This window comes from Caloenas nicobarica, chromosome Z, assembly GCF_036013445.1.
Source record: "Caloenas nicobarica isolate bCalNic1 chromosome Z, bCalNic1.hap1, whole genome shotgun sequence".
Taxonomy (NCBI): Eukaryota; Metazoa; Chordata; class Aves; order Columbiformes; family Columbidae; genus Caloenas; species Caloenas nicobarica.
Genome location: NC_088284.1, coordinates 11,919,793 through 11,935,965, shown reverse-complemented (window position 1 = coordinate 11,935,965; position 16,173 = coordinate 11,919,793). Strand labels below are relative to the sequence as shown.

Sequence of the window (16,173 nt, the reverse complement as noted above, 5' to 3'; positions counted from 1 at the left end):
CTTCAGATATGCTACACAGATGGAGGAAATAATGTTGCTACTGAGTCTTTAACAAGTAAAATATTTCCTTGTTCCAGATAATTGATGCAGTGTAGTCTTAAAAACATACTAGGCAGGAAGAGAATAAAGCATGCATGGGTTTCACAGTAATATTAGATTTTTTTTTTTTTAAGAGAAATCAGCAGCTGTATTGTGATAAGAATATCAGAGGTTTTTAAAAGCGCTACAACTGCCTGGTTATGCCTCCCTGAGTAAGGACTGGAGTTAGATGTTTGTATAGCACTCACACAGAAAGACTGTTACTTGCTGCCAGAGGTTAAGAGCAATGCCCAGACAGTCTTTTATTACTGCTATTATTTAAAAAATAATGGGATCTCTTCCTTGGTGTTTGCAAAATTAACTTGTGAAAATTAATCTCTGAAAAATGACTTTAACCAGCAGCCACCAACAGGAAAAAATGCTTTTCAAAATGCAAAATAAATAGCAGCTTTAAAGATTTCACATTTGATTTAGCATCCAAAACCCCCTCCTTTGGCTATACTACTTTGTACAGTCAGACAGGACTCCTTTTTGGTATATTTTAGTGGTCTTCATAATGATTTACTAATCACTTCATGAATTCCTGTTTTACTGATATGGGTGACGATAGTTATCTACTTTTACTTCCCTTCTGCCTGACAAAAGAGAAACTCAAACTTGTCTCACTCCAGATTTGTCACTGAACAAATCACAATGTGTTACTGGGGGAAATGCAAATTTAATTTTTTTCCTGAAACAATCAGGGCCAGCTTGTAACCACTGCCATCAAGAATTGTGGCCAAGCCCTGGAGATGATGCAATCGGGAACCAGGCAGATTCTCAGAAAAGTGCCACAAAATCAGAGCAGGAATGTTTCTGGAGCCTTTGAGTAGCCTCTCCCTTTCCAACAGTAGCTATGAAAAAGTGTCCTGCTGAGGAATGACTAGATTTGGTAGTAAGCAAGACAGATGACGAAGTTACCAAAGCTTACCTAATCTGATGAGATTAGTTAAAACAGTACACATATAGGGGGCTTTTTAATGACCATACTGGTCATGGCTACATTCAAAAAATATTTTACTCTAGCATTTGCTGACTGGAGCTGGCCCAAATGTAAACTATATGCACAATCTAAGCAATGTGTGGAAAAGGAAGAGGAGAGGAAAGCTAATAGTAGATTTATATAGTATAAATGGTGTATTTATATACTATTTATAACTATTCATACAGTTTATTTTAGTATGGTTGGCCATCTGGAAATGACCATTTGGTGTGGTGGGGAAAGAGCCTTTTATGTCTCTGTAACAAGGATGTATACAAGGTGTTCCTTCACCCAGAATCGCAAGTGCTTTGAGACTCCTTGACATAAGAACTGGATGTGCTGAATTGTTTGGGCATAAAAGGGCTGGAGGGGTTATTTTTATAGGTGAAGAAAATACTGAGAACTGGGTGGTAGAGAAACCGTTTTTGTTAAACTTCCACCAAGCAGAACTGGCATTGCAATCGGAGACAGTGGAGATAGGTATTGTAACTGTGAAATCAAGCTGTCACTGTTCAAGCTGATTGGAAACAAAGAAAGCAAGAAAAGAAGCTCTGCCTGACCTACAGCTTTTACATGGTGCTCCCCTTTTTCCATGAGAATTTGAAAGACTTATCACCTTGGAGTTATCTTGGCTGCTGCTATCTTTCATTTAATTTCACACTCCCAGCCTCAGGAAGCTCACGGAAGTACACGACTGGCCCAGGAACACTGGACGTTGTGCTTATACAGGAATCTCTCAATAGACTTCTCCCACCTTCACCGCTCGATGTCTCCAAGAGCTGTCACCTGCATTCACTTCACAGAGCTCTCTGTAGCTAAGCAGACAGCTCCCCTTCCTAAGGGGAGAAGGAAGAGCAGGAAATTTGGTCCAAGACGGGAGCCGGTGTGCTGATAACCAGAAAAATTCCACGTCTCTTATAGATTTCAGTCCCATTTTAAAAGAAAACGCCTTTGGCTCACTGTCACTGCTTTACCTGCCCACCTTCTGAAAGAGAATAGCAACTCCAAGCTGCAACAAGAGCCTGAGTTTTTCTTGCCTTTTTTTTTTTCAGATTATGAAAAAGGCAACAGAGAGAACACAAGGCAGCATCCCAAATCTTTCTGATCTTCTGTCCTCCTTTCTCAATGCTTCAAACCTCATCCTGCAGAAGCAAGGAACGCAGGAAGGATGGGAAGGATGGGAGACTGGCATTGTGGAGGCAGAACTGCAGAATGATTGATTGCAAGACAGACTTAGAAGTGAGAAAGACTACAGCAAAGGAAAGCTGGAATCACATATCTTCTTTGTGAGGAAATCTGGAAGTGGCTAATCTAATTGCTATATATATACACAAATGCGCATATACCTAATTATGGTCGAAAGAAGTAATATGAAGAGTTCACATTTCAAAATGCAGACAAAAATTGTGTACAGGCATTTTAAAAGGCTATAATTTGGCAGCCAATCACATTGGTTTGGTGTCTGAAATATAGTTTCTGAACTTTTATTTGTAGCACTAATGGTACCATGAAATCCTCCTCATGCTTCTGGCTTTCCTCTCTCAAATTCTCCTTGTGTGGCCATATTCGTAGCATATCAGAAAGCACATTTTAAATATCAGTATAAAAATTACCTTGAATCACTATAGAAAGAGTGTAAGGGCAAACTTAGTTAAAAAAAATATATTGTGAAGACAAACTTACTCTAGCCATTTCTTTGTAGTCACAGAGAATCAACTTCGTCAAACAGGCCAGAACTCCTAATCTATTCTAGGAAACAGGACTTAAGACTTTTGACTGCCTTTTGGTAAATAAACCAGATAACGCCAAAAATGTCTGATGCAATAATATATATATATATTTTTTTTTTTTTTTAACAGAAAAAACATATTAAAAGAACCCAAATACCAAATAACCATTTGGGTTACAGGGCAACAGGTCTGTCAATTTTCGTATCCCTAGAGGGTTACTAAATTTCTCTTTTCCTGCTTGTAAACTTTCAGAGTTGTAGAAAAAGAGATTATTTTTGCTAAATCTAGCAAAAGATCATTATTTCATATTACATCAAATTCTGTGTTTCACTTTCCCCAGCTAGTGGTTTGCTGGGAAAAAAGGCTAATTTCTGTTACTTTACAATTTCAAATAATTTCTGCAGGGGACTAAAAGCACGACAAAAATAATGATAACAGCATATTATACTATAGCAGTAACAACAGCAAGTGAAGCAAATATTGTCTTTGCTCGGGAACAGCAAAGAAATTATTTGCATTGAATCACAGAATCATTGAACCATTTAGGCTGGAAAAGACCTTTAAGATCATTGAGTCCAGCTGCAAACCTAACCAAGTCTACCACTAAACCATGTCGCTACGAACCCCACCTACATGTCTTTTAAACACCTCCAGCGATGGTGACTCAACCACTTCCCTGGGCAGCCTGTTCCAATGCCTGACAACCCTTTCCATGAAGAACTTTTTCCTAATGTCCAATCTAAATCTCCCCTGGCACAACTTGATGCCATTTCCTCTTGTCCTGTCACTTGCTACCTGGGAGAAGAGACCAACCCCCTCCATGCTACAACCTCCTTTCGGGCAGTTGCAGACAGCGATCAGGTCTCCCCTCAGCCTCCTTTTCTCCAGGCTGAACAGCCCCAGTTCCCTCAGCTGCTCCTCATCAGACTTGTGCTCCAGACCCCTCACCAGCTTCATCACCCTCCTCTGAACCCTCTCTAGTATTTCAATGTCCTTCTTATGACAAGGGGCCCAAAACAGAACACAGGATTCAAGATGGGGCCTCACCAGCACTGAGTACAGTGGCACAATCACTTCCCTGGTCCTGCTGGCCACACTATTCCTGATACAAGCCAGGACACTCTTGGCCTTTTTGGCCACCTGGGCACACGCTGGCTCACGTTCAGCCGCTGTCACCAACACCCCCCAGATCCCTTTCCACCAGGCAGCTTTCCAGCCACTCTTCCCCGAGCCTGTAGCGCTGCCTGGGGTTGTTGTGACACAAGTGCAGGACCCAACACTTGGCCTTGTTGAACCTCATACAATTGGCCTTGGCCCAATGATCCAGCCGGTCCACATCCCTCTGAAGAGCCTTCCTACCGTCAAACAGACCAACACTCCCACCCAACTTGGGGTCATCTGCAAACATACTGAGCGTGCACTCAATCCTTTCATCCAGATCACTGATAAAGATATTAAACAGAACTAGACCCAGTACAGAGCCCTGGGGAACACCACTTGTGACCAGCTGCCAACTGGATTTGGCTCCATTCACCAAATGGTGAATTTTCATTTTGACAGAATATTTGTTAAAATATATTGAAAAGAAAACATCTGCATTAAAATTATGAAAGAGGTTAAAACATAGTTCACCTACCATTAATCCACACTACGCTATGGCACAAAATGCTACTATCAGGAATTATTTGAGGTAGGAACTACGTAACTATGTTGGATGCAGCTATGTCTTCATCCTCTGCTTTTTCTCTTTGCACTGAGAAGTAAAGTGTGTGCCACCATTTAGACAACATAAATCCTTATGGTTGCTTTCAATATGGTTCCAAAACAGAAACTGAACATTAAAGCTGAAAACTTTTTTTTTTTTTTTTTTTAAATTCAGAGGTCAATGTTTGCTTTTAATACTGTATAAACAACTCATTGAGTTGCTTCTCTGTTAACTGGCTGAGTTCTAATCCTTTTTATTGGGCTGAAATAGTTTGGGAACATATACAGATGTTACATGGTTGACATGGACAGCAGATCAGGCTTTCATCTTACTACAGTTCAAGTTTTGGCTGGACAAAGGACAAAACCACAGGCTCCCTGTAACATGCTGCTGTCTCCAACAGTGTCCTCTACATTGCTGCACTTTCTGACAATGTTAAGTGAGGAACAATCTACACTCGATACTTCTAATTGCCTCTGTATTTCTAGCAAATCCAGAAAATCCAGGGTGATGTCTCCATTGCTGCTATAAAAAATTTCTGTCATTCTACCATGATCTCATATTTTGTTTTGGCTCCACAATTTATGCTGTATGCTTTACTCTGTGTGGACTTTGCAGCTCCTCAGTCCACTGTCAGTGGGAGAAATATTCTGTTGTAATACAGTATTCTGTAACCCAACATATTGCACTGTAACTTAGTCCAGGTAGCTATCAGTGACAATCAAATAAACATGGTTTAAAAGCACTTGTAAGGAAAGCATAGCTTTTGCCAACTACAATTTTGAAAGAGCAAGTGTTTTTCCTGAAAGTCACAAAAGCATTCATTTGACCAAAATAACAAAAACCTAAATCTTTTACCTACCTATAATACAGAATGTTTCTCTCCAATGATTTTTCTGTTGCAAATGATTTTTTTAAAGGAAGCGAATCTTCTCCCACAACAGAAATATTTTGGCCAACACAAACCAAAATTTTTATCAATAGTTTTGTTCAGCCACTGAATTTGCACTTGTCTAACTCTGCTTCACACCTGCAAAGCAATGATCCCACAGTGGGTTTCTATCTCCATGCTGCCTCAGGGGAGTAGATTGCATGTGCCAGTAGACTTTAATTTTATATTCTTCTTTTCTATCATTAACAAGTGTCCAAAAATCCTTTTCATGCTCAAGCTTTAGGAACACAGGAACTGCCACTTCAGATTAAACCAGTGGTCCATTAGCTCAAAGAAGGGACGGCACGAAGAAACAACAGCCCCTCTGCCCAGCATCACATACTCTGGTGAGAAGAAGAACAAAGAATTTAAATTGGATTTAAGGTGGATTTTAAGGAAGGAAACCGTGAGGGGCCATCTCAATATACAGATTCCCTGGAAACAGAGATATACAGTGTGCTTCAAAAACATGGACCCAGTTTCAAATATACAGTGATTTCAAATTGGGTCCATATTTTAGAAACACCCTGTATAACTTTAAAGTGTCTCTCAGCACTTTCTGTGGCTGCATTCTATTAGGGAACTGAATTTCTTGCAAATGCAAAGAAAAGGAAAAGAGTGCCTTTAGAAAAAAATGTGGAAACGGGCTGGAGAAAAATTCCATGCTTTGCTAGGTCAGCTCTGGCTCAGGTTCAGTGTCAGACTTGATGTGACCTCCACTCTTTAGCATCTCTCATGTGTATGTGTCATTTGCCCACTAACAAAAAAAATGATAATGTCTTAGCAGACAATCCTCCAAAGTGTCTCATGTCTGGAAAGAAATTACTGTACTGATTCCAAAACCACATTGTTAAGGTTTTAAAGACTTTCTTTGATGCAGCCTATACATGCCACATACAAAGGGCTTTGTAATATGTGAAGATTGGATGTGTCAGCTCCCTGGTTAGAACCACTCAGAGGCTTTTGCTTCTGGAAGTCTGGCTTGGAGCTACTTATTATTTTATAGCAAAAGCATAGAAGGAATATAACCACACACTCAAATAAGCAAAAAGAATCACTGTTGTGGAACTTATTAGACCATTATAGTAATGATAAACTGAACAGGTCAGTCCTAGGTCCTTCTTTCCAGCTTTCCACAGTCTCTAGCAATTCCTATGAAGCCAGGATGTGCCATGCTGTAGGGACACACCACTGATTCTGGCTCACAGGAAGGTAAAAAATCATCTGGAATACCAAGTTCTGGTCTTGCATTGGTTAACAGGCTACTTCTTGCAAAAAAGCAAGTAATAAAAAGCAAAATGTATATGTTGTGTAATTCAATAAATAATAAATAAATAGACTGATATTTCAAGCATCTGGCATCATCAGTTTTCAGGCACTGAGCTGCACATGTTAACTATGCCATATAAACCCCACATTTTTTTATCTGAATTAGATCATTTTTTCAGCTTCCTTGAATGTCTATGTCTTCTTTTATTACAAAAATGAGTGAAAAAGAAGCCAAGTACATATGCCCTTTTATACATATATTTTTGGGTACCATTACCATTTGGTACCTTCATTTAACAGTGGACATATTTCCTATTGGGGGAGCACTGAAAGTTAGTACCAAAAAGCTGGAACAAATAAAATGTAAATCTGCATTTTTATTATGCACGTTTTCTCCTTTGATAAATGAAGTTGCTTCTTGTATCCAAACTCTTTATCTGACTTGTACTCTGTGTACATTGAGTTTTGTTCACAGAATGAAAGCAGTGTAAGATGTTTGGTTCAGTTTCTCATATTGATAAAGCTTAATCAAGTCCACGCTTTCCCTCCCATCATCTAGGTGGAGAAAGATACAAAAGAAGCCCTCCTATTATTTCTCTACCCCATGGTACCTTCAGATGTATGGAAAGTGCGTATTTCCTTGTGCTTCTCTCACTCACAAACCTGAGCCTGCTGTCCAGAATGGTAGGGCAACATGACTGGCCCCCAGAGTCACCAAAGCGGCCAGGCCAGGTGGATCGGCTTCACCCCAACCAAGGTGAATGCTGGGCAGCCAGTCCCAGCTCCGGAATTACCTCAGGCACCCACAGCATGGGAGGAACGACCCCAATGCTTGCACCCCTAAATCCCGCAGCTCTCACCATGACAAGACTGAGACAAACAGGGTGATGGCACGCCTTCCGAAGACACTGTCTTTGGCACTTTGTATACAGAAGTGTTGGTTTGTTCAGTTCACATTTTCACAGCTATCATCAGACACATGAGGCGGTGCAAATGCCAGCCTACTTGCAGGGCCCCTTGAGTGGACTCTATTAGATTTAAGATGAAGATTCTGCACTAGTTTTTCTCTTAAACATGTCTCTTAATTTGTACGATATTCTGTAACCAAACCAACACTGCTGTAACACTTTTTTTCTTTCCTGAATTTAAATTGCCATTTTTCATGTTAGCTAAATGAAGATACTGGCACTTTTCTTTTTTTTTTTTTTAATTCAAAGTAGCTCCACCTATGGGAATTAGCACTTAAAGCCTTTTTAGAGGGAGTGTATACAGCTAACATATGAGAAAGGAGTGTATGACACTAGTTTTTTATTTTTGTTGTTCTGTAGAGTCCTGTAGTATCCTGAGGTCTGTAATGCATTCAAGTCACACTCTAAACGTGTCTGCCATGGTCCTGCACCAGTAACTGCCTCAGAAATGGGCTAATAGGAGATCACTGTTTTTATAATGAAATTTATACCCATAATAACTATTGATTTGTTCCTACCTGTCACCTCATGCTCTGACACTTGTTGGATACGAATGTTGAACAGTTCACACACTGCAGAGAAAACCATACTGGGAAGGAAAAGCCTCTAGTCACGCAAGACAACGTGGGCAGCCCCACAGTTTGCACAGAGGGCCAGGGCAAGGGAAAAAGATCAGGATCCTGTGTCCGAGAGTGGCGAAGAAGGACTAAACCACTAGATGAGCTTCAGTGACAACTAAACAGCAAGCTTCATCCCAGAGTGGTGCACAAAAAGCTCAACAACTTCCAGTGGCTCCAGATTGGGCTGAATTCACGCATGTGATCTGAAATTGAAAAGTACTTTCACCTGTTGTCAATTCCCTGAGCCAGCATGTTCTCTTGTCTTCCTGATACAAGCCAGAGTGAGTACCGCTTTCCTCCAAAGAAATTATGCCCATTTATCAGTAATTGAAATCTAGTGCATGTTCCTTTCAGGTTTATAATTGGATACTTTGTGCTCCCCAAATTACTGGCATTTCTGTCACTTAAGGAAATCAAATACTTTGGAATACATTAACGAAATACAGTAATCTATCATTTAGAGCACTGAAAAATCGGGAGATTAACAAAAGAATGTTTAAGTATCTGTATACATATATTAAGAATTCAGTATTTTATGTGATGATGTATCTTACTGACTTTTCCACTGAAAAACTTTTTGCTTAGGCCTCTTAAGTCTTGTGTTCTGGTAGACTTCCAGTTCAGTGAACTAAGTGGAAACCTATAATACCATGCACTACACAAATAATTGGAAAGATTGCTGAAAATAATTTAGGGAATGACTACACATGAAAATTAAACCACTTCCAAGCAATCTGCTTTCACATCACTGCAATATCTAAAATCATGGAAACAACAAAGGTCAGGGGGTTTGTACATAGCCAGTATAAAATAAATCATGACTATAAATCAAGCTCTCAAACCAGTGAATTAAAAATTCTTTCATCACCTGTTAGTCTTCATAAAATTCCAAGAAAAGAAAAGAAAGAAAAAAAAAAAGAAAAGAAGAAAAGAAGGGAAGGGAAAGGAAGGGGAAAAGAAAAGCTCCTGCAGAAATACTTAGTATAGAGAAAATATTGTCAGAATATGACTCTCCTACCACAAGTAAACAGAAACATGAATCTCAGGGCCCTTATTCAGTAAATTGTGGCTGGGCTCCTCTGAAGTTTAGTGTCCCATCCAGTATGGCTTTCCATGCTCTGGGCATTGGTGGAGATGAAGAGAGGATGGGAGGAAGTCTTTGAAACGGAGATGGATGAAAATCCCCCCTACCTGAGCCAGGATAAGAACCCTTTTCATCTCTCTCTCCCCTGATAAACCCATACTCATACCCAGAGTTACCCAGGGGCTGCCACCATCAACTTTCTGCATACCGATAATTCAGTTTGCACCCGTCCTGGCATCTCTGAAGGCAGGGCTGCCCTGGGCTCAGGGGGAAAAGCTGGAGCTGGTCTTACCTCTCTGAGTCCGCAGCTGAGAGAAGAGGTAACTGGGGGGGAGGATGGAGAGGACTACCCTGTACGTTATGTCCTGGGGAGGGGTGGCTGCCGAGGTGGGACAACGACACTGTCCCAGCTCCTGTTCCACTTCGACTTGTCTGTGTGCTGGGGAACACGGCTGCTGAAAGCAAAAGGAGAGAAATAACCCTCATCAGGCAGGCGATACCATTGATAACTGCCCAAATACTAATGGTAACACCTTCCCCAAAGCTGTAGTGCCAGTTCTTAGCAACTAACTCTTTCTTCTCAAGTGCTGTTTTCTGTCCGAAGGGAAGGAAAAAAACCCCACATAACAAATAACTAAATAATTTTTGCTGCTCCCAAATGATACTTTCATAAAACGAGGCATGACATGGCTGTGCACCTTGTCTTGGGAATTTTGTCTGAATAAGGCTGCAAATCTTCCACAGCTTTGTGTTGTACAAGAGGTAGCAAATACTTCCTAAGATATATATTTTTAGAGCTAGTAAATAGAAAGCACCGTTTTGTAAATAGTGAAACACTTTATATATTTTCCCCTCAGCTGTAAAAATCCCAAATTTCTTGAAGAGGGCACCCCAAACTCAAATTTTGCTATTGTTGCTCCCAAACTACCCAGTAATGCATACAAAAATTTTAAACTATCATTAACAGTTTCAGAATTTTCTATGAGGTTGCTCTTATATACATTCCAAATAAGGAAAGGTTCTGGATGATTAAACAAAAAACAATACCAGACTACCTCCAAATGTCTTAACTAGTTGACCCTGAATCCCATAACTGTATTTTCAGAAGTTCTTTAAATTAGGCAGTCAGAAGGTAAGACATTCATTACCAAATCTCTCTGAAAATCCAGTTACTCAATTATTTTTACTGACATCTGTGTCAGGTGGCTTATGTCGATGTTGAATGGCAGCCAAATACATTATCTTAAATATTTTATGACTCCAAGAACAAATTAGATAGGCTGTCTACAACATGAAAATGATCTCTCACTGTTTGGCTGTCATAACTTCCAGTCACTTTATAAAAAAGTAATGTTTAGGCCTAGTTTACAGAATAAAAGTCTACCTTTAAAACTCATGTTAGTGAATGTTGGAGGCAATGATTCAAATTTATTCATAAAATCCTAGAATTTAAACCAGCTCCCCAATGGGCATTGTCACCAGTAAAAGATCCTTCTAGGCTAAAATACCTGCATGGATGCTGCAGTCCTAGCAGAATAAACATTATTTTAGGAGAAACCCCACCACAGATCTGTCTTCAAGAAAATTATTTCACAGGTCACCATTTTGAATGTTGCTACTCAAGGACAAAAGGATAAAAAGTCCACCTCATCTCTAAGTCCTCAGCCTATTTCTGGAAAGCCTCTTTTCAACCTCACAAGCCAGTTTTCGTGACCTACTAGTTGTTCACCAGGCTAAGGCAGACGTAAGGAAAGGCTCAGAGGTTTGATTATGCTGTAGCCTCATTAGTGGCAGTCCTGGACATCTTCAAGCTGGTGGAGATGACAGATGGTGCAAGATGACAGATAGGAAACCACCTTGTGAATAAAAAACTTCTAACACAGATGCTGCAGAGGTAATGTCAAAGTTTAGGGAAAGCTGTCATGAGCCACGCTGGTGGACAAAGCTGGAGGAGTGGAGGCTGCCCTACCACATGGCCGGGAGGACCAAAAAACCCACCTGTGGCTGCCCTTGGCCTCTACTGTTTGTTAATTCTCATATGGACCAGGGCCTCCTAATCACAATCCAAGGGACAAGAGACATCTGAGAGTAGAAGGCACCTCAGACCTTAAGAGAGGCACACAGGATGCGGATCCCACATTAAGGTAACTTTTGTTGTTTATTCACTTTGCTCATGCACCCCAAAAATCACTCTCTCCACACCCATCTCTCAGAGTAGCATCAAGAGAAATGCAAAGGAGAAAACAAAGGAATGACCTTTTGAATTTATTTTATGCTTACATGCAGTGCAGAAGAAAATACTGAAAAACAACCAAATGCACATTCTGGCAGAATAAGGAGAGAGAATATTTAACGAATTAGTACAATGCAAAAGAAAACCTGATTATCTAAATAAAACCAGATACTATTAAAATTACTCCATTAAAAAATGGGGTAACTTGCATTTTTTTCCATCAGAAAAACATTAAAATGTGTAAGAAAATACAATGACTTAGTTTCCCAGTACTGTGATCTTTGAGTATAAAAAAAAATCAGGAGTAAAAAGGCTGGACTATGACTGGGTTTCCAGCATACAGGAGCAAGAGTTTTTCTTCCCTGTCATAGCTGATCCCTACCACAATGCTGACATGGATTTCAGGCTTTTAAGTTGTGCTTGCACATTTCTAGTTGTTCCAGGCTGCAGTGACAGCACAAGTTCTCACAGCACTGCTCAAGACCTGGGCACCATCATAGCAGTACCTGCTGCTGTAGTAGCTTTTGGCTGGGTTTCCCGGCAATTTCTCTGTTCCTTTTTTTTTCTGTTTCTGATGAAGAGACAGTACACCGTGTAAAGTAAGAGCTAACCATGGCAGGGAGTAAGTGAAATCACAATGCTGGCAGCTGCTTCCCAGTGGAAATGCTACTGTTAAAACTTCCTAGTGTAGACAGGGCCTTGGCCCAAGCTACTACCTAAATCTTGTAAATACCAGCTGAACAGAAACACTGCCAGCCATTGGCAGTCTACAGACACATGGCAGTCAACAAATATTGTCCGTAACAGCTCATTTCCCTAGCAGAGCTAGTTTTAAGAGACTGACAGAAAACTTCAGACGCTATTTAAGAAACCGCTAGATAACCTGACCACTTCTTCTTGGGAGCTTTCCTAGTGGTTTGGCTGTAAAATGTGAGTTGCTTGTTCAAAGTTCTGGCAGGAAATACCTACACAAAGGAATGTCTTTTCAGTGCCTGATCGCATTCAACACCTGATTTGAATGGTATGAAACCAGCATGGGCACTGTCTCCAAGAGACCACCAGGCCCATCCACAAAGAAAGATGCAGAATTAATATAAGTATTACTGAACAAAAAGGCTTCCTACAAACAAGGCTCTTCTCTCTAACAATACCAGATAAACTAATGCACTTAAAGTAATTTTTAAAATATTTAGACATTCTGAAAACAAAACAAACCAAACAAAACAACAAATTGTTGATGCTGTTCCTCCATGTCCCTTTAAAAAGCCCAAGCTACACCACGATTTACAAGGTGGATATAACCTGTTAGTCCCGAATGTGAACCTCAGATTGGGTTACACCCAAAAGTTTCAGGCACAGAGAGGGAGAAGCCATGTTTTCATTTCTGAAGATTCGTCAGAAATCAGTTTATCAACACGTAAGAATTTTCCATGAGACTATCTCAGTAAATTCACATGCAGTCTCATAATGCATAGGAACAAATTAGGTGGTTGGAAGACAAAAAAAAAATTATTCTTGATATGGTTCCTTAAAACAAAAGACAGAAGAGCGGCATTTATAAAGTTATAGAATCCAAAGCCTTTTTTTTTTTTTTTAAATGGAGCAAGAAACCTGTCATTTCATAGAGTATTTTTTAAATGCAGAAGAATCACCCTCTCCTTTGCAAATTATCAACAATGGTGTAAATTACTGTCTTGGATTTAGAATTGTTGAATCACCACTCTGTCAATCTATTTCTGCCCCCAAAATATCTTTCCTCTTATCACTGCCAGCATGAGTTTGGAGTAGGGCTGAGAATTCTTTCCATATAGAATAAGACAGTGTGCAGGTTTCATTTTGTAGCTCAGTCAATTAAAATTACATACATACATTTGCAAGAGTGTTTTTCTAATTACTATATTTAACCCTCAATTTGTATAAGGAATATTTATGCAATCCTTGTGAACAAGTGATTTACTTGTGCACAGAGAAAAAAAATCTGAAATGCTTTTTGCACTTGGGAGCATGACCTCCAGATACCCTCCCCTCTCATCTCCCCTAATGAGCCCACACTCCCCCAGAGGATTTCATGGCCAGGAATATGTGGACATGTGAGCCATAAGTGGTAAGCCCAGCAAATGTAAAACATGCTTCCTGCGTTGCCTTGATCCTGCCGAGCTCATCTGTAAATCTGACAAGTAGAGCAGAAGTCAAAATCACATTATGAAGATAATAAGCCTGTCTCCAAAGTGTGTCTGTCGCATGGACCATCCGCATTGATGGTTTCTGTATCTTTCTTCAGATGTTCTGCAGGCAGATCAGAGAAATTGGAGGCATCCACGTCCTGGAGGTACCAAGAAAGCTGGAGAGTTTACAAGGTCCACCGACTCAAGATATTTGAATAGAAGAAGAAAACAAGTTTAGGAAATAACTTTGTACAGCAGTCCAGTCTCATTATTTGGAGACCTGGTCAATCAATCTGTGTCTTCTGAGATCCCCTGCCTCAAATATTTAGAAATCTGAATGCTTACAACATAAAGTGGTTTTGTGGTAAAGATCTTCCAAAAGGAAAAACTGCCTGCACCATCTACTAAGAATCTTTTGCTCTACTCCACAGCTCAGAAAATAGGAGAGGAAAATTAAGAAAGTAATTGCTGAGTCAGAATATCAGAGTTAGTTGATAGGTAATTATAGGCTTCTGATAAAAATGGTAAAATGGTGCTTGCTAAAAGCCTCCCAATTGCTACCCAAGATATTCCCAAAGCAGCCTGTCTTAATACAAATAAGAAAAGGTGCGTGGTTCTCATTTTTCAACATTCTTTCGTCTTTTCTCTGAGTTGGACATGAGGAACATTTTTGAGTCCTGTTGCTGCATATTTGCAATGATGGGCAGCCAGGCTGATTATTAGTTGAGAAAGGTGGACATCCTGGAAAATCCTGTAGTTTCTGAGATTAAGAAATAATTAAATCCTTGAAGCAACAAAGTGGGGTCTGGTTTGAGATTCAAAGACGTTCCTGCCATGGCATCTTTACATCACATCCCTGCCTTTCAAGACAGATTCTTCTCTTTCAGTGGACTGCAGTTTCTGAAGTTCTGTCTCACCATGAAGAAAGGAACTATAAATGGTGTGGTTGCCTTGTTGCTTACAATGTTTGTACCAATTCATCAGTAAATGTTCTCTTCTTCACAATGTGAAACCAATCATTACACCAATTTTTGGAAAACAATTAAGCTGTCTCAAAATGGAAATGGTAAACTCAGAAGTAAAACTGGTGAATAAAAGGACAAGTCTGAAGGGAAATAAACTATCCCCCTTAAAATAGGTAAGATAATAATATTAACACTTTTCAGCCCTGTGTAATATTTATATGGTTCTGCCTGGTAATACATCACATTTAGCAAGAGATCTGGATATGTATGCCGTACTTAAATTGAGCCAAAAAGATAACAACGCAGATCCTCTTAATTGTTGGTTACCCTACATCACCTCCTCTTTTGCATCCCTTCCCTATGCATCAAATACAACTCCATTTTTCACTGCAGTGGCCATTCATATCACTGTTCTCCTTCCTCATTCTTTTTTTTTTTTCCAGTAATGACCCATAACTGCTCCTCCAGGCTGTCAGCTTAGACAGACAGACTGCTTTTCCCTCAGACAGCTCCCACTCTCCATGGTGCCTAATGGTTATGGAACTCACCCACTGGGACAGTTTCTTTAATAAAATTATTTCATCTTTCCTGTATGAGTCCTCTACCCTTTACCTGCCTGTTTTATCTACTTACCGCGCTAACATTATCTTAGACATAAATTCCTCTGGGAATGAATTATTTCTTTTTATGTGTGCAGAGCACCTAGCTCACTACCGTTTCATTGGGGGAAAAAAAAGTGCAAACACACAATAAAAGTGTTACTTAAGTAAAGCACATCTTAAATCACAGACATAAAAGCAGTTAGGCCAAAGTTTCAGACATTATTTAAAATACATTTAGAATCTCATTGCAAATCCTTCTGTAACTTTACTGGTGTAATTTTTAATTTCCAGCTTGCAAAGAAAATCATACACTTGACAAGCTTTAGTAATAACATTTGCTTGCTCTGGAGTTGAGCAGAGTGTGACATTCAGTAACTATAAATGAATGACACATTCTGGTTTATTCTCAAATATGAAATAGTCAAGTTTTAACCAAACAGCACAGTAAAAATAATTTCTTTGTATTGCATTATTTATGATTCTTTCAGCCTTAGGGAATCTAGATTGCACTATACAAAGTAAGTTGATATAAGTGCATAGTAGAAAAAACATCATTCATATGTTCTTACGAATGAATTGCTCACATCTTCATTCTATGAGCTGAGTAAACTCAAAAGTGTATTTATTTTTAAAAATTAAAATCTAGATGCTACCAGAAATTTTGCACTCCAGTAGAAACAGACTTTGAATTTCTGTTTTACAAAATATCGCTATGCCTAACCCTAGAAGAGTATGTACGATTGCTTAACTTTAGACCTGAAAATGTAATTTTGTGTTAGTTTTAAGCAAAGGATCTGTCATGTTACCTCACTGTATTAATAAGATTATACTCAGTTCAGAT

At 39.5% G+C, this 16,173-nt stretch overlaps 1 protein-coding gene across 1 annotated transcript in view; it reads right to left on the bottom strand.

The window, feature by feature from the left end:
- GLIS3 (GLIS family zinc finger 3) overlaps positions 1 to 16,173 on the bottom strand; it is a 167,878-nt gene that overhangs the window by 12,159 nt on the left and 139,546 nt on the right. The window contains 1 exon segment of the mRNA XM_065657257.1: positions 9,660 to 9,822. Coding sequence (XP_065513329.1) covers positions 9,660 to 9,822 — 163 coding nt within the window.